Source organism: Protopterus annectens, chromosome 9.part0 (genome assembly GCF_019279795.1).
Source record: "Protopterus annectens isolate FY-2018-M chromosome 9.part0, PAN1.0, whole genome shotgun sequence".
In the NCBI taxonomy this organism is placed as follows: Eukaryota; Metazoa; Chordata; order Ceratodontiformes; family Protopteridae; genus Protopterus; species Protopterus annectens.
Genome location: NC_056743.1, coordinates 1,927,112,374 through 1,927,135,987, shown reverse-complemented (window position 1 = coordinate 1,927,135,987; position 23,614 = coordinate 1,927,112,374). Strand labels below are relative to the sequence as shown.

At 44.2% G+C, this 23,614-nt stretch overlaps 1 protein-coding gene across 2 annotated transcripts in view; it reads right to left on the bottom strand.

Moving 5' to 3' along the window:
* The window catches only part of NACC1 (nucleus accumbens associated 1), a 652,977-nt gene that overhangs the window by 497,829 nt on the left and 131,534 nt on the right, over positions 1–23,614 (bottom strand). Inside the window, exon 2 of one of the 2 annotated variants that reach the window (XM_044084734.1) lies at positions 3,676–4,645. In XM_044084734.1, coding sequence (XP_043940669.1) covers positions 3,676–4,603 — 928 coding nt within the window. In that variant the 5' untranslated portion in view covers positions 4,604–4,645. The remainder of the gene's footprint in view (positions 1–3,675; positions 4,646–23,614) is intronic. The other variant, XM_044084735.1, reaches the window with a different exon arrangement.

The window sequence follows — 23,614 nt, the reverse complement described above, 5'->3', positions numbered from 1 at the left end:
CACGGACGGCAGCAGAATGTTCTATTAGGACTAGCACAAGATGGCACTGCCACCAGCCCAACAACTGCTATTACCCCGCAGGATTACATTTGATACAGGGAGTCAAATCTTTCAAAAACAACAGTCACAAGACAGCCTATCCAGTGGGCAACTTGTAAGACAGTAGCATTCATGCCCTGTAGTAAACAGAAATGATAAAGAACTTCAAAGACCTCGCAGGGACAAATGTGGCAAAGTATAAACCTTTGCTAAAGGCAAGGCTGCTTCTGAATAACGCTAAGAGGAAAGTGAAATAGACATTTACAAAAAAAATGAGGAATTAAAAAAATATACGGTGCAAGTGTGAAGCAATATTAAGGCACAGTTAGTGGAAGACTCATAATAGAATGATCACAAAATGGGGAAATGCAAACAGGAATTGTAACAAAAATGACAAAACTGTGTAAATGGTAAAGGTGTGCAGCACAGTCTCACAACCACGTCTACATCTTCTACTATGGTCTCCGTGTAGTCTGGGGTGCCCTGAATAACTGGAATATTAGTAACTTTCATATCTCGCCTGAATACAAGCTAGTAGCCTAGTAGGACACACCCAATCAACAAAGGACACAAACAAACAAATCTTGAAGCTTGGACCCTGTTGCTAGTCTACTTTTCAGCTAATGCACAGTATGGTTGCCACCCGTCCCGTTGTCAGCGGGACACTCACGGTTTGAGTGCTCTCATCCCGCTTCCTGCGCTCACCAAGCGTGGGACTTTAAAAGTCCCGTTTTTTCCCCTTTGCGCTTGCAGCGCATTTAAAATTGCGTGGAAAAGCCGAAAATACTTCCGTTTTCCACGGCAATGCTCGTCACCACCGGACCTGCAGTTAGAGGATTCTCTGCTAGGTCCGGGTGGTATCTAACACAGTAATTGGCTGCAGCCATTGTAGGGGGCGGGAACTTCTTCTGAAGAGCCCCATAAAGGTCGCAGCTGTAGAGTACTAAGCTCTATAGCAGCTGCGACAAAAGATCTGATTTTTTTCACCAGCATTGAAGCCGGCATTGAAGCCAGCCTAGCCAGCCAGCCAAGCCAGCAAGAGAGCCAGCCCAGCCAGCCAGCCAAGCCAGCAAGGGAGCCAGCCCAGCCCAGCCAGCCAAGCCAGCAAGGGAGCCAGCCCAGCCAGCCAGCCAAGCCAGCAAGGGAGCCAGCCCAGCCAGCAAGGGAGCCAGCCCAGCCAGCCAGCCCAGCCAGCAAGGGAGCCAGCCCAGCCAGCCAGCCCAGCTAGCAAGGGAGCCAGCCTAGCCAGCCCAGCCAGCAAAGGAGCCAGCCCAGCCAGGAAAGAAGCCAGCAAGGGAGCCAGCCAGCCCAGCAATAACTGTGAGTGGTAAGTAGATAATTGCATTTTGTGGCTTTAGTTATTTAAAATGGGAATAGTGTGCTTTATTTAAGTTTTTAATGTTTAGAGGTAGATGGGGATGTAGTATGTAGTATTTAAATCTGTGCAGTGGTTATTTTGAGACTTTTGTACTAGTTTAAAATGGGAATATATTGTGGTTTAATTTTTTTAATGTTTAAAGGCAGATGGTGGGTGCAGTCGCAATATTTAAATCTGTAGTAGTTAGTTTGATATTTTTGAGTAGTAGTTTTAAAGATATAAAACCTGAATGTATATGTAATTGTTATTATGCTTGGGGTATGATTTGGAAGCATTACTTTTAAAAGGCTGAACTGTGTATAGAAGTTGTTTGTTTCTGTTGGGGGGCAGTGAAATATAAACTTAGTGTGATGCATTTCTATTGTCGTAGCTTTTTCTGGGTATTGTCTGTATGCATATAGGAATTGTTTGAGCATAGTTTGTACTTTTTGTATGGAAATATGCACTATAATGCTGTTTTCAGGAAGTTACGATATACTGTTTAGGTAATTTTTCCTGTTCCTGCAAGTCCATTTCTATGTGGTACAAGTCTACCTTTTGAGGGGGAATGTTAACAGTTAATGTAATTCATTTATTATTCTAGTAGGTACACGTTGCCAATTTGCCAAAGCTGTTTCAAGATTGTTTTCATTTATACTTGTAAATGTGTGCATTTAATTTATTATGCATTTTTAATAAGGTTAAAATGTACTGTTTTGCTTGTAATGTGAATATGGGTGTGTTACTTTTACTTGGGCCTGTTTATTGCATTGCTGTGCTGGATTAACTGCTATGTTTTGAAGTAAAAGGAGCCCATGGAGTCTGCTGTACATTGTAGTTTGTTACTTCTCTTGCAAGAAGTATTTTTAAAAGTTAAAATGTTTGGACTTTTTTCCCATTTATCTTTTTTGTGGATGGATGCTCTGAAGTTAATGCAATGTATTTGAGATTGTGCTAAACCATGTTACAGGGTAGTTTGCGTCTAAGTAACAAAGTTTTTATTTTGTGTTTTAGTGATGTCTTCAACATACTTATTTACTGTTTTCATTATAATCAGATTATGACCAGTGCTGCTGTTGGGCATGTTTATTAATAGATCATTGCGCTGTGTAAATTAGTGCCATACATTTCTTAACTGCTGTGGTCAAAAGCTAAATTAGGTCTATGGTATCCACTGTGCATTCTCATTCATTTTACTGTTTTTTGGTTCAGTGAATATGGTTAACTTGTTTGTCTTGTGTGGTGTGGTGGGCATGTTCAGTGGTAAAAATAATGCATTTCATTTTCTACAAGCTGTGTTAATGTTAGTCTTCAATGGCCAAAATGCCCCCTACATTACCTCATTTACTATTTGACCTTTTTCAAACTGTTTGTAAACTCTCTTTTTTGCTCCATTCCTCTATAATACTGCATCTCCTTTAACAACTCTGGTGATGTCGTGGTGGGGGTGTGGCCAGTGTCATGTTGGCCACACCCCTATCCTGTTGACCACACCCCATGTCCCACTTTGCCCTTGTTAAAAGGTGGCAACCCTGATGCACAGCTTAGTGTGTGCATTCCAGACCTTTGCACTTCAAAAACAGTGAGCAAAATATGCAAAATGTAACTAAATACCAACAAAATTGATGATCAAAGAAAAAAATAAGTTTGCACAAGAAAGATGAAAAACAAAAAAGTCTGCAACTATAAAAAAAAATAGTTATGGCAAGGATTAAAGCAGTGTATAAGCATCAATAAATACTCAATTCACTCAGTAACATGACAACCTAACACCGATGAGTTTATGAATGCAAGACAGAAAAAGACAATAGTCTGATGTGCCTGATTAACAATGTAACAAGCCTGAGGTAGAGACCAGGGAGGGGAAAACAATTTCTGAGTCAGAAGCACAAAAGAAACATGTAATGAATTCCAAGCAGCTCACTGATTAAAAGCAGTGACAAAACTAGTGCCTGACATTTCAATTTCAGAATGCAAATACAATATGGAGAATAAATGAATAAATATAACAGTTTTCCAGAATTAACCAGGATACTTACTAGGTGAAGGTTTCTATATACACAGCAGTAAACCACAGCAATAGACCACCTGAAAACACTGGGTTTGGGAAGTCACTCAGGGCTCTCAAAGAACTGGTGTAGCATTCAAGGCTACATGGCTAGTATTCCTCTAGTGACTGCAGGCCTCCTATTAAACCACCATAACAACAGTGCAAACCTGGCAGCCTGACAAAGAAAAAATCAATTTCAAAAAAGTAAAAATCAAAATGTGAAACTCACGCTCACCAGTCTGTCCAACATTCATCATACTGTACATTGTGTACATGTTACAGATCTGACGGTACTGGTCATCTGAGCCTTCCTCTACAACATCCTCTTCCTCATCTTCTTCATTGTGGTAGGAATTCGGGCTGTCACTGGTGTATGCACTGGAAGTGCCAGGACTTGTTCGCTCTGACCCACTAAAGCCACTGACTGCTCCTGTTTGCCTGCCTGCCTGCCCACTTGCTGGTGCATTTGCCTGCCCAGGTGCTGGTTGATTTATCTGCTGGCTTGCTTGTTGAGAGGGTTGCTGACTTGGTTGCCCACCAACATCCTGTGAAAATCTAGCCAACTTACGATTACCATTTCCTTCTCGCTGGCCATTGTCCCATAGTCTTTTGGCCACTGGTGAGCACTGTACAGAGTCCTGTTCATGTTGTTCTGTCTTTACACGAGAAACAAGCGGCAAGGGTGTGTTGCAAGACGGTCGAGTAGACGTTTGGGCAACAGGGCTCTGTGGCTCTGAAGGTGGAGTTTCCTCTGCTTGCAAACCTTGTGAGTCACAGCTAGGGGAACTAACCTTGAGAAAAAATTCTGTCCCTTTCTCCATTATCTCCTGGATCTGTAGGAAGCCTGCTGTGTACATCAGCAGAAACTGGTCACCAACGTTCATACTCAAACGCCCAGTGTAACAGAAGGTCAGAATTTGCTGAAAAGACTGGGGCTGCACAGCAGCCGGTAGCTCAACGACGGTGCTCTTGCTGCTATTGAAAAGGTCTCGGAAGTAGGAACTGCTTGCCGCCAAGACAGCTCGGTGAGCTTTGAAGGAATGTCCCTTAACCACAATGGCGACATCACAATAGAGACCTTGCAGGCGCTGCTCATTCAGACATTCCAAAATGTTGTTGCCAAAGTTGGGAATCTCCATCTGCAGCGTCTGGGCCATGGCAGCCCCGCTTGGGAAGGCAGGGCGTCCGTCTGCTGGGACCTACAAGGTAAGGCAGCACATTGTTTACACTTAATTTGGTTCCCAAACATCTTTTGTAACTTACCTGAAAAAAACAGATGTCTCACCTTTATAGCTACACAGCTGGAAGAATTTAGGCATTTAGTACAATTCTAAAGCTTCTTTTACAAAATGTTAAAAGCAAAATTTGAAGTTCACTAATCACTTTTCAGATTCATGGAGTAGTTGATACAGCTTGTGAAGAATAAAACATGCAGAATGTGCTGGCTCCATAGTACAGAGGATTAAAGCCCTGAAACAAGACCAAGATGACCCAGAAACAACTGACTGGTGACCTATACTCTGAAGAAACAAGGCAGAGAGAGTGGGAGTGAGTACCTGATGCCTGCTCATCTACTCCGACACCAAGAGGAGGCTTCCAAAGCATCAGGCACCATTCCAGGCTAAGATGTACATGCCCACCAAGCAGTATATTCCATTGTTGTAGTCAAGGACAGGTGCAAACACAACTTTGTATGTGGCCCTAGACTCGACATTATATGATCACTCATGTTTCAGGTGGTGACAAGAGTTATGGGGATTACATACAAAAGCCTCTGTACTCCCCACAGGAGGATAGCCACAATCCTCGAATCCCATCTATCTCATTTACCATGCTGGGAAGAAGTTGGAAATGAATGGATACGTGTAGGAAAGAGCTAATGTCAAAACGAAATGCAAAGCTAAAAGAACAATCAAAAATAGCAAAATGCAGAAAAAAAAACATCTTTATTGAAAGCACTTAAAAAAATCCAATGTGGTCAACTAAATCCTGTTGCTTTCCCATTTTAAAAAACTGATGCTTCCACAGTAACTATGACATGCACTAGGACTGTATATACACACACACACACACACACACACACACACACACACACACACACACACACACACACACACACACACACACACACACCCATAGTAACTATAACATATTCTAGAACTGATGCATCTGTAATAACTATGACATATTACTAGGACTGTACAATATTCCTACGGTAACTATGTTATACACCAGGATCGCACACACATTCCTATGGTAACTATGTTATAGGTTCATAGGTTCATACTAGGCTATCTGCCCTGGGGCAATTATAAGCCTAGCCCGATTCTGTATGGCTTACGCCACCCCTTGATTTGAGTATACTGTGCCCTTTTTAAGGTTCAGTTTACTGTGCCTCTGTCTAATAGTGACACGGGAGTAATCCCTGGGAGAAACCTACGATCCCCCATCCACTTAGAGATTCTTCTTGAAGAGATTCAGTGAGGTGCTCTGCCTCACATGAACTGGAATTCTATTCCAGAGTGAAGGGAGCCTCTGGGTTATGAACCTGTCCCTCCAGCAAGTTCTATTTATTTCTGTGCTGAGGTTCAAGTCCCTCGAGCGTGTGGCTCTAAGGGATTTAGATTTACTGAGGTGGAGCATGCCCATTAATTCTGGATTTGACATAGCTTTGTATGTCAGGCATAGATCGCCTCAAAGAAGGCGGTATGCAACTGAGTAGAGCTGGAGTTTTTTTAACCGAGCAGCATATGGCATCTGTTTGAGACCCTTGATCCTCTCGGTGAGATACTTTTGGGGTCTTTCTAATTGCAGCAGGTGTCGGGTAAGGTACATCCCAAAAGGGGCATTGTATTCTATGATGGGCCTGATGAGGGATGAATAAAGGGGCACGATTACGTCTCTTGATCTAGATGTGAAACCCTTCGTGATGAGGTGGGCTATGTAGAAGGTCTTTCTAACCACTTTGGCAATGTGGTTTTCAAAGGAGAGATTGCTATCAACTTGGGTCCCCAGACCCCTAATAACTTTCTCTGTACTTAATGGGTTTCCGCCTATGTGGTAATTTGTGGGCACATTGTTTTTGCCAAAGGGTATGACTATACATTTTTTGGCATTTAGCTTTAAACCATGGCGCTGGCACCAGTTATCTGTCTCTGTGAGACCTTTTTGAAGGATGTTTGTGTCAGCTGGAGAGTTGATTATGGCACCCAGTTTGCAGTCGTCTGCGAACTTGGTGAGCCATAGTCCTCCCACATTTGCCTGTACCTCAGAAAAGTATATACCGAACAAGAGTGGTCGCAGGACAGAACCATGTGGGATGCCACTTGTGACAGGTTTCGAGTCTGACATGGCTCCAGCAACTCTCACTCTGTGGGTTCTGTCTTTGAGCCAGTTTGTGACCCATCTTGTGACATAGGGGTTTATATTTAAGCTGGATAGCTTATCTATGATGCCCGAGTGGGGTATTGTGTCAAATGCCTTTGCAAGATCCAGATAGGCTGTGTGGACTACCTTCCCTTCATCTATGGCTTTGGTGACTATTTCAAAGAAGTCAACCAGGTTCAAAAGGCAGGATCTGCCCTTGACAAAGCCGAACTGGGTGGGATCTAGTGTCTGTAGGTCCCCAATGTCTTTGTTTATGAGTTCCATGATGATCCTCTCCATAGCCTTGCAGACTAAGCTAGTCAGGCTTATGGGGCGATAGTTTCCAGGGTCCGTAGAGACTCCACCTTTGTGGAGTGGGACCACTGTTGCTGTATGCCATTCTGTGGGCACATATCCTGTAGTTAGGCTGAGATTGTATAGCTGTTTTATTTGAGGGATTAGTTCCTCTTGTAGTTCATGTAGGACGCAACTGGGACACCATCTGGTCCCATGGAAGCAGTGTTTTTTGCTTTGGAGAAGGCAGCCTTCATCTGAGCATCTGAGATGTTTGGGAGGCAGCCCTCTGCCGGGATAGATACTTGCTCTTTTGGGGGGGAGGGGGTGTAGAAGTTTGCACTGAACCTGTCTGCCAGGATATTGGCGATGTCTGTGGGTTCAGTGTATTTTTTGTCGTTTAGAATCAACTCAGAACAAGTCTGGGAGTTGCATCCCAGGTTTCTAATATAACTGAAAAAAGCCTTATGATGGTCTTTGGTGTCCTGTGCAATTTTTCTCTCGAAGCTGGCCTTGGAGGATTTTATGAGGGATCGTAATTTTTTGCTAGTACTGATCAGAGGTGCCTTCCCTATTAGGGATTTTGCTCTATCATGTAGTAGCTTCCTCCTTCTGTTGTACAGTTTATTTATGGCAGGGGTCCACCAGACTGGACGCCTGCCTTTGGATGCTTGAGTCTTGGTTTTGTTTGGGATAGCATGATCCATGCATTCCTGGAGATGTCCGTAGAATGCATTTATATAGGATTCTGTAGTTTGGGCTGTAGTTTCCACTGGCCCTGGGGCCTTGAAGGATTCCAATTCGGTTTTGAGAAGTGAGAAGTTCGCTTTTGAGAAGTTTTTCACTGTGGTTTTCTGGGCTGGGGGTGGGGTCGGGATGTGGACATCCAGTGAAATTAATTTATGGTCTGATCTTACCAATGAGGGATATACTTCTGGTGTGGAGCATAGAGTCCCCATGTTGGTAATGATCAGGTCTAGTATGTTGTCCCCTCTTGTGGGAGTGGTGACTAGTTCCATAGCATTTGAGTTTATAATTTCCAGGAATCTTTGGGCTAAGGTGCTGGGGCTTGAGTAGTGCTCCCAGAAGTCGCCCAATATAATGGTGTTCGGAGAGATCTTCATGTTCTCCAATGTTTTCAGGAAGGCCGAATGGGATTCCTGACTTGGAGAGGGTGGTCTGTAGGATGCTATAAACTGAAAAGCAGTCTTGCCCACTGTTAGTTGCACATGGATGGTCTCCGATACTTTGTGCAATGCCACTAACCTGGAGGTGTGGATATCCTTGATAAATATGGAAACTCCCCCTCCTTTTGTGGTTTGGTCCGGATTTTGGGGCCGAAAAGCATGATACAAGGTATAGCCTGGTAGTGCTGGGGTGCTCTCTGGAGCCTTGAACCAGGTTTCTGTCACTGCACAGATATCGATGTTCTCCATACTGAGGAGAGCTTCGAGTGCGTGCATCTTGAGGTTAAGACTTCTGGCGTTTAGCAGCATTACCCTTAGTTTCTTGTTCCTTGTGCTGTCTATGGGGGTGGGTTTGACTTTTGAGCCTTGCCTAAAAAAGGCACTATGGGGGTGGCAAGAGCCTTTGCCAATATCCGAAAGCCCAGTGGTGACAGGTGCAAGCCGTCCCTAGCGAAGCATCGTGGCTTGTCGAGCATGTCATCCCAGGCTGACAGACACTGGATCCCCTTTGAATGACACCAAAATTTTAGCCAATTGTTAAAATCGATCATTTTGTCTTTGTACTGTGGCATCATTCTAGGTGAGGGTAAGATGCTGCTCAAGGTCAGGGTCATACCAGCCTGGGCTACATGATCAGAGAGCTCCTCTATGTCTCTTTTCATGTAGTCCAGGGAGGTACGTCTCAGGTCATTCACACCAGCATGTACAATGACTGAGTCATATTTGTATTTGCTTTGGAGTGACCTGAGTGCTTGCGTTATGTGTCGGATCCTAGCACCCGACAGGCAGCTCACCGTGACCTTCGCTTTATTCAGCCTGGTGAGCGGGACGTCAGTGTGTCTGACAATAGAGTCACCTATAATAAGAGTATCAGGTGTGTTTTCCAGCCTTAAGGGCTGTGGCTGCTTGGCACACTGACTTTGTGGGTTATGTGTTGTGTGTGTTTTGTTTTGAGCGTTTGCTTGGATGTCTGCTTTGGAGGTCTCTGTTGCTTAGGTAGATTTTTATTTAGAGCCTCCGAGTACGTTTTTGTGTATTTATGTATTTGGTTCGCTGATGTGGTGGGACTATGTGATACTGGAATTGTGTTGTGTGAGGTTACCGTCTCCTCCTGACTGGTTACACCAGTTTTGAGATGAGAGAGCTCAGCCTCCAGTTTGGCTAAATAGTTGCATCTCTCACATATATTTGAACCTGTTTGGAGGAGGAGAGGGTTGTCCGTGTACATGATACAGTTGTAACATTGCCACAAAATTCCCAGATTCACCAGCTGGACTGGAGAGGAAACCATTGACTGACCTTTGGACATGCTAGAGTAACAGGGAAACTGAATTTAAGACGGACCAATAGAGGACAGGGTAATCATAGAGAGTATAAGAGTAAGTAGTGCTTATGGTTTAATAGTGCTAACTTGTAGGATTACTTAATTGGACCAGTGAAGGGCCTTAGAATGAGAATATGGTGTTTAAATTGAGAGATAGAGTAGTTCTAAGGGAAAAAGTGAAGAGCAGACTTTGTGGAGCCAGGAATAGTTTAAACCCAATTAGGTGGCGCTGCCCGTTGCGCTATGCTCAAAAACGCGCAAAACCGCACAAAAGAGGGTTTTAAGAGAGGAAGATGAAGGAGTTTTGGAATTTACCCAAAATGGCCAATAAAACTACAGTTTCAAGTCAGTAACCACTCCCACAGGGGCAGGCAGGCTGCTCAATGTTTTTCACTGCCACTGATCAACAGAGAGACTTTCCTTTAGCCCAAGCAAAAAATGGCCTCACAGAAACTTACAAACAGTTCAAGAACAGCAAGCCTGTAACTGAACTTTTTTAAATCTCAGAAAAGTGGGGAAAAAAGCAAGATTTTTTTTGTTTTTTTGTTTATACACCAGGATCGCACACACATTCCTATGGCAACTATGTTATACACCAGGATCGCACACACATTCCTATGGTAACTATGTTATATACCAGGATCGCACACACATTCCTATGGTGACTGTTATATACCAGGATCGCACACACATTCCTATGGTAACTATGTTACATACTATGACCATACACACATTCCTATACTAACTGCAATATATATACTAGGACTGATGCAGCTGTAATAACTATGACATATTACTGCGACTGTACACACATTCCTATGGTAACTATGTTATATAGCAGGATCGCACACACATTCCTATGGAAACTATGTTATATACCAGGATCACACACACATTCCTATGGTAACTACGATAGAAACTATGACCATACACACATTCTTAAAGTAACTACGACATATACTAGGACTGATGCAGCCAGAGTAACAATGGCATATATTAGGACTGCGCACACATTCCCCCTTTCAGCCATGCCAGATTAGGGTTGATTACATGATCACCAACTATGGAAGGTATTAAAAAATACAGACGTTTTCTTAACATATTGAGCACTCATTTCCCAAGGTTTCTGTTAATGCATTTCAAAGTTATGCTACAGACTTCATCAAAGCGTCCTCCTTTTATCTGTAAACAAACACCTAGGCTTGATGTAATAGCAGCATTAACAAACTAGCGAGCTGCTTGCTACAAGTAGTACACAGCTTAGTTAGGAGGAAGCAGCAATTGTGCAGTATGCATCCTGGCAACAGTATGATGCTGCATTAGCATCCTATATACTGGCCCTAGACATAGCTTCTCCTTTTCTACGTCTGAGCTAAGCAGATCCGATACTGTGGACAAGAAGAGAAGCTGGTGGCAGCTCATCCTTAGCCACAGGAAGTGGAAGCAATTAAAAAATAAAATAAGATAGTCATGACACATGATGGTAAGTAGAAAAAGACACACCAAGGTCAAAAGGGGGTAAACAAAAGGACTAAGATTCAGTGATGCTATCATGATGGTACCTGGAGAGGGGCACCACCCGACAGTATTGCTGACCTTCAGTATTTAGTGGCAAGCTGCATCACTAGAGAAATGCTACCCCAGGTCTATCCCTAGAATAGTGGTCTACCTCAAATGCTAATGTCTACTTTCTGCAGTCAGCCTTTTACCACTTAAATCGGGAAAAATAATTTGGAATACTTTTTACTTTACTGATAAAGCCAAGGATGAAGATGAAGGTCAAGAATAGAAATTACAGTCACAAAGAGAGGGAAAGACAATTCAGTTCTTCTAAGGTAGAAGTCATCACAGGTCTAAACAGAAAATAGTACAGAATTGAGATGGAAGGGTGGAGTGAAAGTTGCAATCAGAGTGAAGTTAATACAGATAGAGAGGCAACAGCTAAATTACTGCATTTAGAAAGAAACTTACTTGAAAACTGCAATTCAAAATACAGGATGGGGACAGGACAGCGGAATATTACAAAGGCAGGAGTTACAATAGATGGGGGAATTAGAAGCTATGGTTAGGTCAAAAAAGAAAAAGTGCATGGACTGAAAAGATGTTTTCATGGAATCAGGGCACTGCCACAAGTGAATACTTAGTGAGGAAAGTTAGGAAAGTGAAGGGAGAGGACAGGACACGGAAAGTACAGTTGTGTATACTTACCATAAATGTAGATGTTCGAGTGTATTCACTATTGCAGTCCTAACTAATGGGTTATCCAGTTCACGGTAGCCCTCGATCGGCCAGAACACAAAAGGTAAGTAAATGACATCGGCTGTCGTTGATTATAAAGGACGTCAGGACGTCCAATACAAAAGGAGGCAGCTGACGTCACTTCCTCAGTCTTCCTTGCCGCGGAGCCTGAAGCAGAAGCATTTCTTGCACGAGTGCCAGTCGGCAATTTACCTTTTTTGGTTTCCGACTACAAAGTTGAAGTCAGCTACAGCTAAGTACCCCACTGGGGATCCTCTTTTCTTGCCTTAACAAATGTCAAAAAAGGTTAATAATTATCTTACCTGTGGAGGGCTACCGGGAGCCAGATAACCCATTAGTTAGGACTGCAACAGTGAAACACGATGAACATCAGAGTAATGTAACAGCTGGCTAGGCAACTTGGTACACAGATAACTGGTAAAAATGTAAGGAGGCGATTCCAACTGTGAAGAAGAATAAGGTAAGGGACACAGATGGGCCATTCGGCGAATTCTAGAAACGGAGGTAAAACAACCTAGTAATATTACCACAATGTCAAAGAACAGAAGACTCAGCTAAGACTAAACCCTTGATAAAGCAGCAGGGGGGAGGATGGGAGACTTGCAAATCTTAATTACTGGCTCTTCACATTTATAAGAGTGATCGGATTTGACAATATACTGCCGAGAACACTTAACAAAAAAGTCAGTGCAGTTCTGCGAGGGGAAGACTGCACATAACTGGTGAAAACCAGCAGGTTTGATCAAATATGACAGAGAAGACTGAATAGCACAATACCATCTTTAAATTCATTCCTATCTTCAGAAGGCCTTTGATTCAGTATAATTTCTTAAGCAACTTTTGAGAAGGAGGGGGTTTAGATGAGATACTGGGTAGGTCAAGTAACCATCAGGATTTAAAGCTGGGGGAAAGGAAGTAACATGCAGGGCTGCTCATGATACCTGGGATACCTATAAGTGACAAAAGAAGAAATAACCAAGAAGGTTAGACATCACCAACCAAAAAAAAATGTTTACACAAAAGTGGAAATCAAAGAGTAAATCAGCTCTAAATGAAGAAAAGAGGAACTAAATATTGTGAACGAAGTAAAAGACCTATAGAGGAGATCATAAAAAGGACAGAGGAAGTCATTTTCATAAAAACAAAAAAGAAGTTATGCACTCACCATAACGTTCCATCTTAGTAGTCCATCTCACCCTTCAGTTTTACGTATGGGTTTGGAGCTGATCCTCGGCTCCGACTAGGAAATTTATAAGCTCGAAGACTTCTGGTTGGCTCGTGGCTAAGCAGGTATCTCATAGTGCACCAGTACAAACCCCAGATCTTGTTTGCTGCTCACTAGAAGAAATAACCATAACAGACAAACCAATACTAAAGGGTCTCCAACCAAGATAACCAAAATATTAATACCTCCAGATTCTTCCAGGATGGGGGCAGGAGGGCGGGTTGGCAAAAATGATGGGTGAGATGGACTACCAACATGGAACGTTATGGTGAGTACATAACTTCTTTATGTTGTGTAGTCCAATCTCACCTTCATTTTTACGTATGGGACAGCTTCCCTACCATCTTATTCTTGGGTGGCTCACTGGAAAATACTCCTGAGTACCGTGGAGCCAAAGGATGCGCTAGCCCTGGAAGCTAAATCCAATTTGTAATGTGTAATAAAAGTGTGAGGGGTAGCCCACATAGTTGCTGCACAAATATTATCAAGTGGGACCCTCGCTTGAAAGGTTGCAGTGGTAGACAAGAGACCAGGTAGAATGAGCCTTGATCTTGAAGGGTAAAGGTCTGCCCTCCGAATTATAGACAAAGGCTATGCAACTGGAAATCCAATTAGACAGTGTCACTTTAGAAACTGGTAAGCCCAATTTGGATTCAGAAAAAGAAATGAATAGTTGATCTGATTTCCTAAAGTCCTTGGTCCGATGCAAATAAAAACGTAGCTGTCTATGAATGTCTAGCTGATGAAACCGATATTCAGCTGCATTACAGTGATTAGGGAAGAAAACTGGGAGTTCTATGGATTGAATTAAGGTGGCGTGAGAACAAACTTTGGGAACAAAGGAGGGGTTATAGTACGCACTGAGACCCCTTTTTTATGAAAGATCAAATAAGGTGGCTTAACAGATAAGGCTTGTAATTCCGATACCCGTCTAGCTGATGTGATAGCCACCAAAAACAAAGTCTTCCAAGACAAAAATTTCAATGAGGATTTAAATCCCAAGAAGCCACAGGTTCTTGGAGAGGTGGCCTCAACAGAGTGGCTCCTTTCAAAAAGGTCTTGCATAGCTTATGAGACTTTAAATTGGTGTCTGGAAATTCTAAATGGAAATGAGTAAAAGCCACCAATTGAACTCTGATAGTGCCAGCTAGGAGAGAAATTCCAAAATTACAGGGATAGAATTAGTGTGGGGATCTACATTCATTTTCTGTGCCCAAATAGAAAATCTTTTCCATTTACTGCCATATAGTCTCCTAGCTGAAGGTTTATGGGAGGACATAAGGATATGTGACACTGAGGAAGATACATTGTGAAGCCTGACTAGGGATGTAACTGGAGCAGCAACGCTGTCAATTTGAGGGTGTGGATCGAGGGATGTAGCGAACCTGACATGTGAGTCAACAGATCTGGAGCTGGATCCAGAATCCAAGGATCACCCAGGAGAAGAGGCTCGAGGAAGGGGAACCACAGCTGATAAGGCCAGTAAGGAGCAATGAGGATTAACTTGCACATCCCAGCCGTCTGGCTTTCTGAATCACTTTGGAAATGAGAGGAAATGGAGGAAAAGCATACAGAAGACCCACGGGCCAATCATAAGCTAGAGCGTCTCTGGGTATCTCCCCTGGAGGGGGAATGAGGGAAAAATAGCTGCTGCATTTGGCATTGACTGGACTGGCAAAAAGGTTGCAGCAAGGCTGTGCCCATTTGCGGAAAATCTGTTCCACTGTTACGTGTTTCAGAAACCACTCGTGAGGCAGTAGGATCGCCCGGCTGAGCTTGTCGGCTATCACGTTGGTCATCCCTGGGATGTGCGTTGCTACCAGAAAGCGCTGGGAAGAAATCTCCCATTCCCAAACTTGCATGGCATCTCGACAAGAGTGGGTAAGATCTGGTACCTCCCTGTTTGTTGATATATCAAACTACCAACATGCTGCCTGTTTGTATCGCAATAGTCCCTACAGGAAGAAGGCTTTGAAGTGCTTGCAATGCCAGGAGCAACACCCTCATCTCCAGAACATTGATATGCAGGTGAACCTCGTGTTCTTGCCATGTGCCTTGGACAGTCCTGCCGAGATAACCCCCCCCCCCCCGATCTGGGAGGCATCTGTGGTCACAGTGGCAACGGGTTAGGCTAGAACAAAGGGGGCGCCTGTCGTCAACTGGTTGGGTGCTATCCACCAAAGGAGGTCCTCCTTGCATGATTCCGTCAGCAGAATAGGGTGATTCAGTGAAAGATATTGGAAGGACCATTGGGAAAACAGAAGCCACTGGAGAACTCTCATGTGTAATCTGGTAATGGTACTAATAGGATGGTGGATGTCAGTCTCGAAGAGCTGAAGAACCCACTTTGCTTTGACTTTCCGCAATGGGAGAAAATGTTGAATTTGAAAGATTAAATTTTGTGCCCTTTTGGCGGGAAGACGAGCTGTCATGTTCATTGTGTCCATCTCTGCGCCAATAAAATTCACAGACAGAGGGCAATAATGCAGATTTTTCCCATTTTATGGAGATCCCTAATTGAGCACAAAGTTGAATAGTGGCATCCCTGTTTTGGAGAAGCAGATGCCTGGTGGGGGGCGGTCAGGAGCCAGTCGTCCAAGTACGGAAACACCTGGAATCCCTGACATCTCAGGTGAGCTGTCACTACTGCCATGCATTTGGTGAACACCCTGGGGGCTGTGGTGAGACCAAAGGGCAGAGCACGAAATTGATAGTGACTGGCTCCCAGCTGGAAGCATAGATGGCTCCTGGATGCCTTGCCCATTTTTATATGGTAGTAGGCATCCTGGAGATCTACTGAGCACATCCAATAGTCTTTCCCTAACAAAGGGAGTATCGACTGTAGTGTTACCATCCGAAACTTGTCCTTCCTCATGGATTCATTTCATCTGCTGAGGTCCAATATTGACCTCTAGTCTCCTGTTCGTTTTGTTCCGGATCCTATCTGGTCTGCTGAGACGGACTGGATGACTCTTTTTAAGAGCAACTTGTTGATCTCCACAGTTGCCTGATCCATGAGATTGGGTGGTACATCTGGGATCTTCTTGGGAGCAAATGGTGGAAGGGAAAAGGGTATGATATAGCCTCTGGTAACAACTCTTTGTACCCACTTGTCTTGGGTTATACTTAGCCAGGCTTCTGGATACAAAGAAATGAGACCCTCGACCGGCCCCAGAGAAATGCAGTTGGGCCCCATATCAGGAACGCTGATAAGGCCATCCCTGAAAGGAATCACAAACTTGTTGGTATTGCGAACCGCCCCTGCCTCTAGGGCGACGTCTCCCATTTCCTCCTCCTCCTCTGCCTCTGAAGAGGGTTCACCTGTGTGTCCAGAAAGACCCTTTGGGACTTCTTGAACCACATTCACCACCCCTTTGACCTTTAGTATATGGTCTAGAGGGAGCAGTAAAACGTACTCCCACAGCAGAGAGTGTCTTTCCTTCTTGCTCACACAGAGTGAGTGTGTCCTTCACCTTAGGTCCAAATAATGAGGAACCATCAAAAGGGGTGTTGGTGAAAGTGGACTTGAACGGTTCCACAAAATTACACAAGCGCAAACAGGAGTAACGCCTTAGGGCAACTGCTGGACCCGCTGCTCTACTCGCTTCATCAGCCGCATAAGAAATAAGCCACATGGAGGAGTTAACTATAGAATATAGGGTGGACAACCGAGCAGAAATCTTGTCAGGGACTCCCTCAGTACACATACCCTGTATAGAATCTCCCAACTCCTTAAGAAGATCCCTCTGCAATCTCGTGAAGTGAGTGAGATAGTTCAATGATCGAAGAATAAAAGCCGCTGAACTGAAGACACGCTTCCCATACCTGTCCATCTGTCGGAGACTCCTTATTCGGCAGATGGACAGAAGAAGAAGTCCCAGCAAGCTCCTTCTTAGTGGCCACCACCACCATGGCATCTATGGGGACACCTTTGGACAACAATTCTTTACCTGGAGGGACAGAAAGAAACTTATTGGGTCTCCTAGGGGCTGGCTCCACAGCACTGGGAGTATCCCACACCTTTCGACTAACTAAATCCATCAGTTCGTCAAAAGGTGGAGACACCCAAGAGGCAGAAGGTTGAGACCCGAAAGCCTTCAGATACACAGACTCCTCATCAGAAGGGTTAACAGTGGGCCAGCCACACCTCTGCTTAAGGATCTCCAGGATGTCCATGAAGGAGACATCAGAGGATGACTTGGGGGACCTCTTCTGACTCCTCGAGGTCAGTGTCAGATGTCAAAGACTCATCCTGGGAGTCAACACACTTCCTCTTGCATGTCTTTTTCCTGGGGTGGGTACCTCAGAAGGGCATTCTGGGGAGGTCAAGGAAGAGTGGGGGCCACCAGCCAGTGGCTCCTGAGGCTGAGGGTCTCTGCTGTCTCCGGAGAAAGAAGGGGCTGAGACCGAAGTGAGTGCTCTAGGGGGGAAGAATGCTGGTACCCTTGGTGGCAACTGGTGACTTGGACAGTACGCTCTTCTTCATCTCGAATGCCGACCTCTCCAGCTCCGAAGAGACAGAGGATGCCATTGGCGCCAGAGCTATCTACTCCAAGATAGATGCAGGGTCCGAACTCACCCTAGCCGAAGTGCCAAGAGGGAGATTCGGAAGTGAAGAAGACCGATTCCAACCTTCCCTGTTGGCGCCGACCAGAGAGCTTCAGCCATTGGACACCACAGACGACACCGAAAGTGTCGAAGCAGAGCTTGGCTCCAAAGCAACCGTAAGTGGAGCTGGAGCCGAGGGTTCAAACAATGGCACCAAGCCCTCCGACAAACCAGCTTGGCTCAGAGGAGGAATAACAATCGAGGGTATAACAGGTTTCACAGGCTCCGGAAATGACAACAATTTAGATAGAGCAGACGAGTTCAGCAGTCTCAGGACCACTCTTCTCCACATCTTCATCAGAAAGGCTCCTGGAAGACCTGGAGGACATAGTTGGGGATCTTGATCTTGGAGGAATAGCAGGTTCCATAAATTCAGTGGTCGGCTCTGACAAACTAGGATCCGACCCTGTCACCACAATGTTGCTCTCAGTCGGCTCCGAAGGCAGTTGAGCCGATGAGGCTAATTTTGCCACTTTAGGATGTGGCTCCGAGACACCAGCTGGTGCCGGAGAAGGTCTTTTCGAAGACTTAGACTTAGCAGATTTTGTGGACTTGGAAGAAGAGGAAGATCTAGACAAGGCTTCCTCAAAGGAAGACCCTTTAGAATTAGGTTGTTCCTTCTCTCCTGTAACACTCTAGGGGAGAAGGCATGACAAAACAAGCAAGTCTCTTGCAAATGGATGGCCCCCTAAGCAATAGACACAGAGACCATGACCATCCATCAAAGACATCTTTTGGGACCACTTCATGCATTTCTTGAAGCCTGAAGGCTTGTGCTCCTTAACCTCTTTAGACATGCACACAGACGAAAGGAGAGGAGAAGAGAAGTAAAAGGGAGGACTAGGTCCTTTAACTTAAACGGGTATGCCCTGAAGGAGGAAGAAACACCACGAGGACTAGGTCCTCTAACTAAAATGGCCTAGTCCAGAAAAGAAAGAAACAGCTAGGTCTTCTAACTCAACAGACCAGCGAAAATTCACTCACACACAGAAAACCCTAAATCTGCTAAAGATTAACAGAGGAACTGGAGTTTCGAACAACGAACTCCACCACCGAAAGAATCAACACCAGCGGACAACCGCAAAAAAACAAAGTGCTCTACAAAACTGTAGACAGGAAAAAAAACGCTAGCATTATTAAGCTATCCGCACTAACAATAAGTATGAAACTGGTACACAGGATACCACAAAGCAGATTAACAGGCCCAAGGCCAACACTTGCACCAAAGGGCGCAAAGGAGCTAATTACCTAAGAATTAGTAACCTACACAAACAAACACTAATGCAACAATTGTACTACACTAATATGTCTGAACAAGATTTTAAACAATGTAAGCAAGACAAAAGTTAACACTTAGCCAGAGCCAAGAGAAGCACAACCAAACTCATCAATGCGGCAAATGAGATCTGGGGTTTGTACTGGTACACTGTGGGATACCTGCTTAGCCAACAGCCAACCAGAAGTCTTTGAGCTTATAAATCGGCCGAGCCGGAGCAGAGGATCGGCTCCGAACCCATACGTAAAAATGAAGGTGAGACTGGACTACACAACATTGGTGCTTTCGGGAACAATAAATATAAAATAATGTTCATACAGATGACTAAAGTACGTAGGAACTGGTTCCATCTGTATTTTTGCCTATCATTTGCACTTCAACATGTGGGTTTCGGATCCGACTCAACCGTATAACAAAGCTCCAGGCTCCATCTGAGCTCCTTCCCTACCCATAATGCTCATCTCCTCCAAATCCCTCAGATCAAGTTTGCTGCACCACTATATATCGCCTAATCATCTAAGCAAGAAGATAATCACTCAAAACTAACAGGAATACGTCAGGAGCTCAAACAGTAATGAAGTACTTTTCCAAATAAATCCATTAGGTCCTTGCACAGGTACAGGGATGGAAGTAGGGAAGGCTGAAGAGTAAATGGGGGGCAACAACACAGATGGAACATTATGGTGAGTACAGAACTTCTTTATCTGATGGTGTTGCCTTCATGTCCTCTTCAACCTGGGGACAGAGTCCCCAGCTACAGAAGAACATGGGCAATCCTCAAGGAAGGATATTCTGGAGCAAAGCAGAACCAAAGGAGGCTCTGTTCCTGGAAATAATGCCTAGTTTGTAATGAGATATAAAGGTATGTTGGTTTGACCAAGTAGCAGCTGCACAAATTTTACCAATGGGAAGTTACGACCAAAAGGCTGAAGAGGTGGAAATGGACCTAGTAGAATGAGCCTTAATGTGACACAGTAAGGGAATGCCCTTTGTGGAGTAAGCACGTTTAATGCAGGTAGTAATCCAATTACCCAGGGTGACCTTGGAAACTGATTTATCCAACCTGGATTTAGAAAAGGAGACAGAGTTGATCAGATTTACTGCAATTTTTGGTTCTATCCAAATAGAAACAAAGCAGTTTGTGTACATCCAACATATAAAGTTGATACTCTCCTCCGTTTTGAAATTTAGAAGAGATGACGTGCAGATTGATACTTGGTTTATATTAACCTCAGAAGCGACCATGGACAGAAATAGACCTATAGAGGGATCTGGAGTCCACGGTGGACAAACCAGGTGAGACCAAAAGGAGGAGAACCAAACTTGTTGGGGTCAAAAGGGAGTGATGAGGATCACTTGGCACTTGAATCTCTGACCGTTGTCCAGAAAGTTGGGAATGAGCGGAAGAGGATAGGCATAAAGTAGACCAGGGGGCCAAGCATGGACTACAGCATCTCTCGGTGACTGTCCCCAAGGAGGGATCAGCACAAAAAACTCACTGCACTTGGTGCTGCAGTGAGACACAAAGTTGACCACATCTCTGGAAGATCATATCTGCCACTGAATGATTCAGAGACCAATCGTGAGGCATCAGAATGGTCCTGCTGAGCCTCTCCGCCAGGATGTTTGACTTCCCTGGAATGTACGTTGCTATGAAAAAGCAATTGGAAGTAATCGCCCATTGCCAGAGCCTCATGGCCCCTTGACACAAGGGGTAAGATCTGGTTTCTCCTTCCTGATGTACCAGACTACTGACATGTCTGTCTGAACGGCAATAGTTCCCGTGGGGAAAGAGGAATGAAGGGCTTGCAATGCAAGAAGCACCATTCTAATTTCCAGAACATTTATATGCAAGTTGGTCTCTGGGGGGGACCAGGTGCCTTGGACTGTTTGTCCCAGATAATGCTCCCCCACCCTAACTGGGACGCTTCCGTGGGCAAAGTGGCCTTGGAAGGGGGAAAGATGAAAGGGTGGCCCTGAAGAAGATACTTGGATTGGATCTACCATAGAAGAGATTGTTTGCACGCTCATGAAATCCTGATTGGGTAATTCAATGGATAGTAAAGGAGGGACCATTGCACAGCTAAGTTCTACTGAGGTACTCTCATGTGAAAACGAGTTAGAGGTACCAGGGTGATTGTGACCGTCACAGACCCCAAGGCCCTTAGGACATAATCTGTTTGACATGAGCCCTCAAGGTGGAAATTATGTCTGGAGGAAAAAAAGCTAGACAATGAATGAGGTCCTGATGTGCCCCGATGAAGGCTATTACTTGGACCAATTGAAGTTGAGACTTTTTCAGGTTGATAGAGATGCCAAAAGTCGAGGCTAGGTGGAACAGGAATTCTCTGGCTTCTAGGAGTCAATGCCTGGTGGGAGCAGTTAGGAGTCGATTGTCGAGCTATGGAAACACCTGAAATTCTTGCAGTCTCAGCTGAGCTGCCACAACTGTCATGCATTTGGTGAACACACTGGGGGCTGTGGTGAGACCAAAGGGCAGCACTCTGAACTGGTAATGACTGGCTCCTAGCCAGAAGTGGAGGAAACTTCTGGAGCACCTGTTCATCTTGATGTGATAGCACACATCATGAAGGTCCACAGAGCACATCCAGTCATCCTTCTGCAGGAAGGCCCCAATGGACTGTGCCATGACCATTCGGAACTTTGAATTGGCAACAGATTTGTTGAGGGTGGTAAGGTCCAGAATGGGCCTGAGGTCCCCCATCTTTTGGGCACTAAAAAGAATCTGGAGTACATGGCTAATCTGAGCTGGTGTGGGGGGAGACTTTGGGAGGAACATTGGGGAGGGTTTTTCTTGGAGAGGGTTTCTAGAAAAAGGGTACTGAATAGCATCTGGATATAATTTTTAACACCCAATGATCTTTTGTGATGGCTTCCCAGGCTGTTGGGTGTAAAGACAAACGTTCCCAGACTGCCTCCAGACATGAGCAGTCGGGCAATCCCTCAGGATCACTAAAGGAAAAGGAATCCCGAGACCCTTCTGTGATGACTCACCACAGGACCAGTAATCAAGGAGCCTCAATTCTCACCACTGGCACCAGTGGGGGACGTACACTGAGAGGATGACAAGTTCACACACAGTACTTCCAGATGCAATTTTGCATCAAGCGCAATTTTCCTTAAGAGCACACAGAGACCACAGTCAATCCGGGGCTAGTTTCACCCTCTTTCTCCAGATCCCCAGTAAGACTCCCCACTGGCATAGCTACAGGGTTGAGCTCTCAGCTGAGTGGCAAAGCCAAGCTCTCCAGCAACCTCTCTGTCCAACCAGTTATTCATGTAACTGCCCAAGTAGCTGACACACACGCACTCATTCTTGAGGTTTGAATTATGCATACACACACACACACACACACACACACACACACACACACACACACACACACACACACACACACACACACACACACCTAGGAAAGGCTGGCACAGGTTTAATAGCTATACCCCCTTTTTTCCAGATTACAAGGTTATCACTGCCACCAACCAACTCCTTATCAGTTACTTTAAGGCCCTTAACAATGGGTGTCCAATCTTACTGTGTAATGTTACTATTAATACAAATGGTAGTTTGACCAAGAGCAAGGCTATTAGAAGTGGCCCACACGGTCACCAAATAAATATGCACATACTCTCAAAACTTAAATATCTCTACAAAGATCAGCCACAGTGAAAGGTTTAAATATATTTAATAATAAATAATAAAAGAACAAGAAAAGACTCACTATATATTCACAGTGACATCAGGCTATTCCTAGCTGAATCTAAAAGAATTACTATAGCCTAGTTAACTTACTTAAGAGCAAGGCAGATTTGGTGAATGGATCTTCTAGTTGTTGTCAGGTCAAAGACATAATGCCATGTCTCACTCACTTTACTTGACTTCTTAAATTAATATCTCAAATATTACTGCTGGGATACCTTGCAGAAGGACATCATTTCTTGTCATCTGACTCTACCCCCACATAAAACCCCCATTGCTGGAAGCTTGGCAGTATTTAGCATCTACCTGTGAAAATATATAGACCTCAGATCTTTGGCAGATGTTGGAAGTCATAAAATAATTGCATTCTTCATACTTTCAGAGATAGTAATTAGTTCACTCTGAAGACAATACAGAAAACTTCTCAGCACAGACATTCTGCCTCTAGCTGCCATAAAGTAATTTAATTTCAGCTATTTTTCTGAAGTTAACTTCCTGTATTCCAGTTTCCACTATTAAAATATATACATTTAAACAGTTACAATAGTGCATGTACATTTCTGTTCTCTTCCAGCAGGCCACACTGTGGATCCATTTTAAGTACAAGCATTTTGCAAATGCTCTTTTCAACGCACGTCTGTACAAACAAGTATGATATACACACAACATAAAGTTCTAATACAGTTGTAACACAAGCATCTTATACAAATCATTTAGATATTCACAAATAACGTATAATTTACAAAATTCCAGTTAGCTGGTCTGGCAGTATCTCCTTTCATCACACCTAGATTCATCGGACCCCCCTCTGCTGATGAGGGCTGCATCTGCCATTATAAAGTACAGTTTTGTACCTACCATAAATGTAGATGTTTGAGTGTTCACACTGCTGCAGTCATCACACTTGG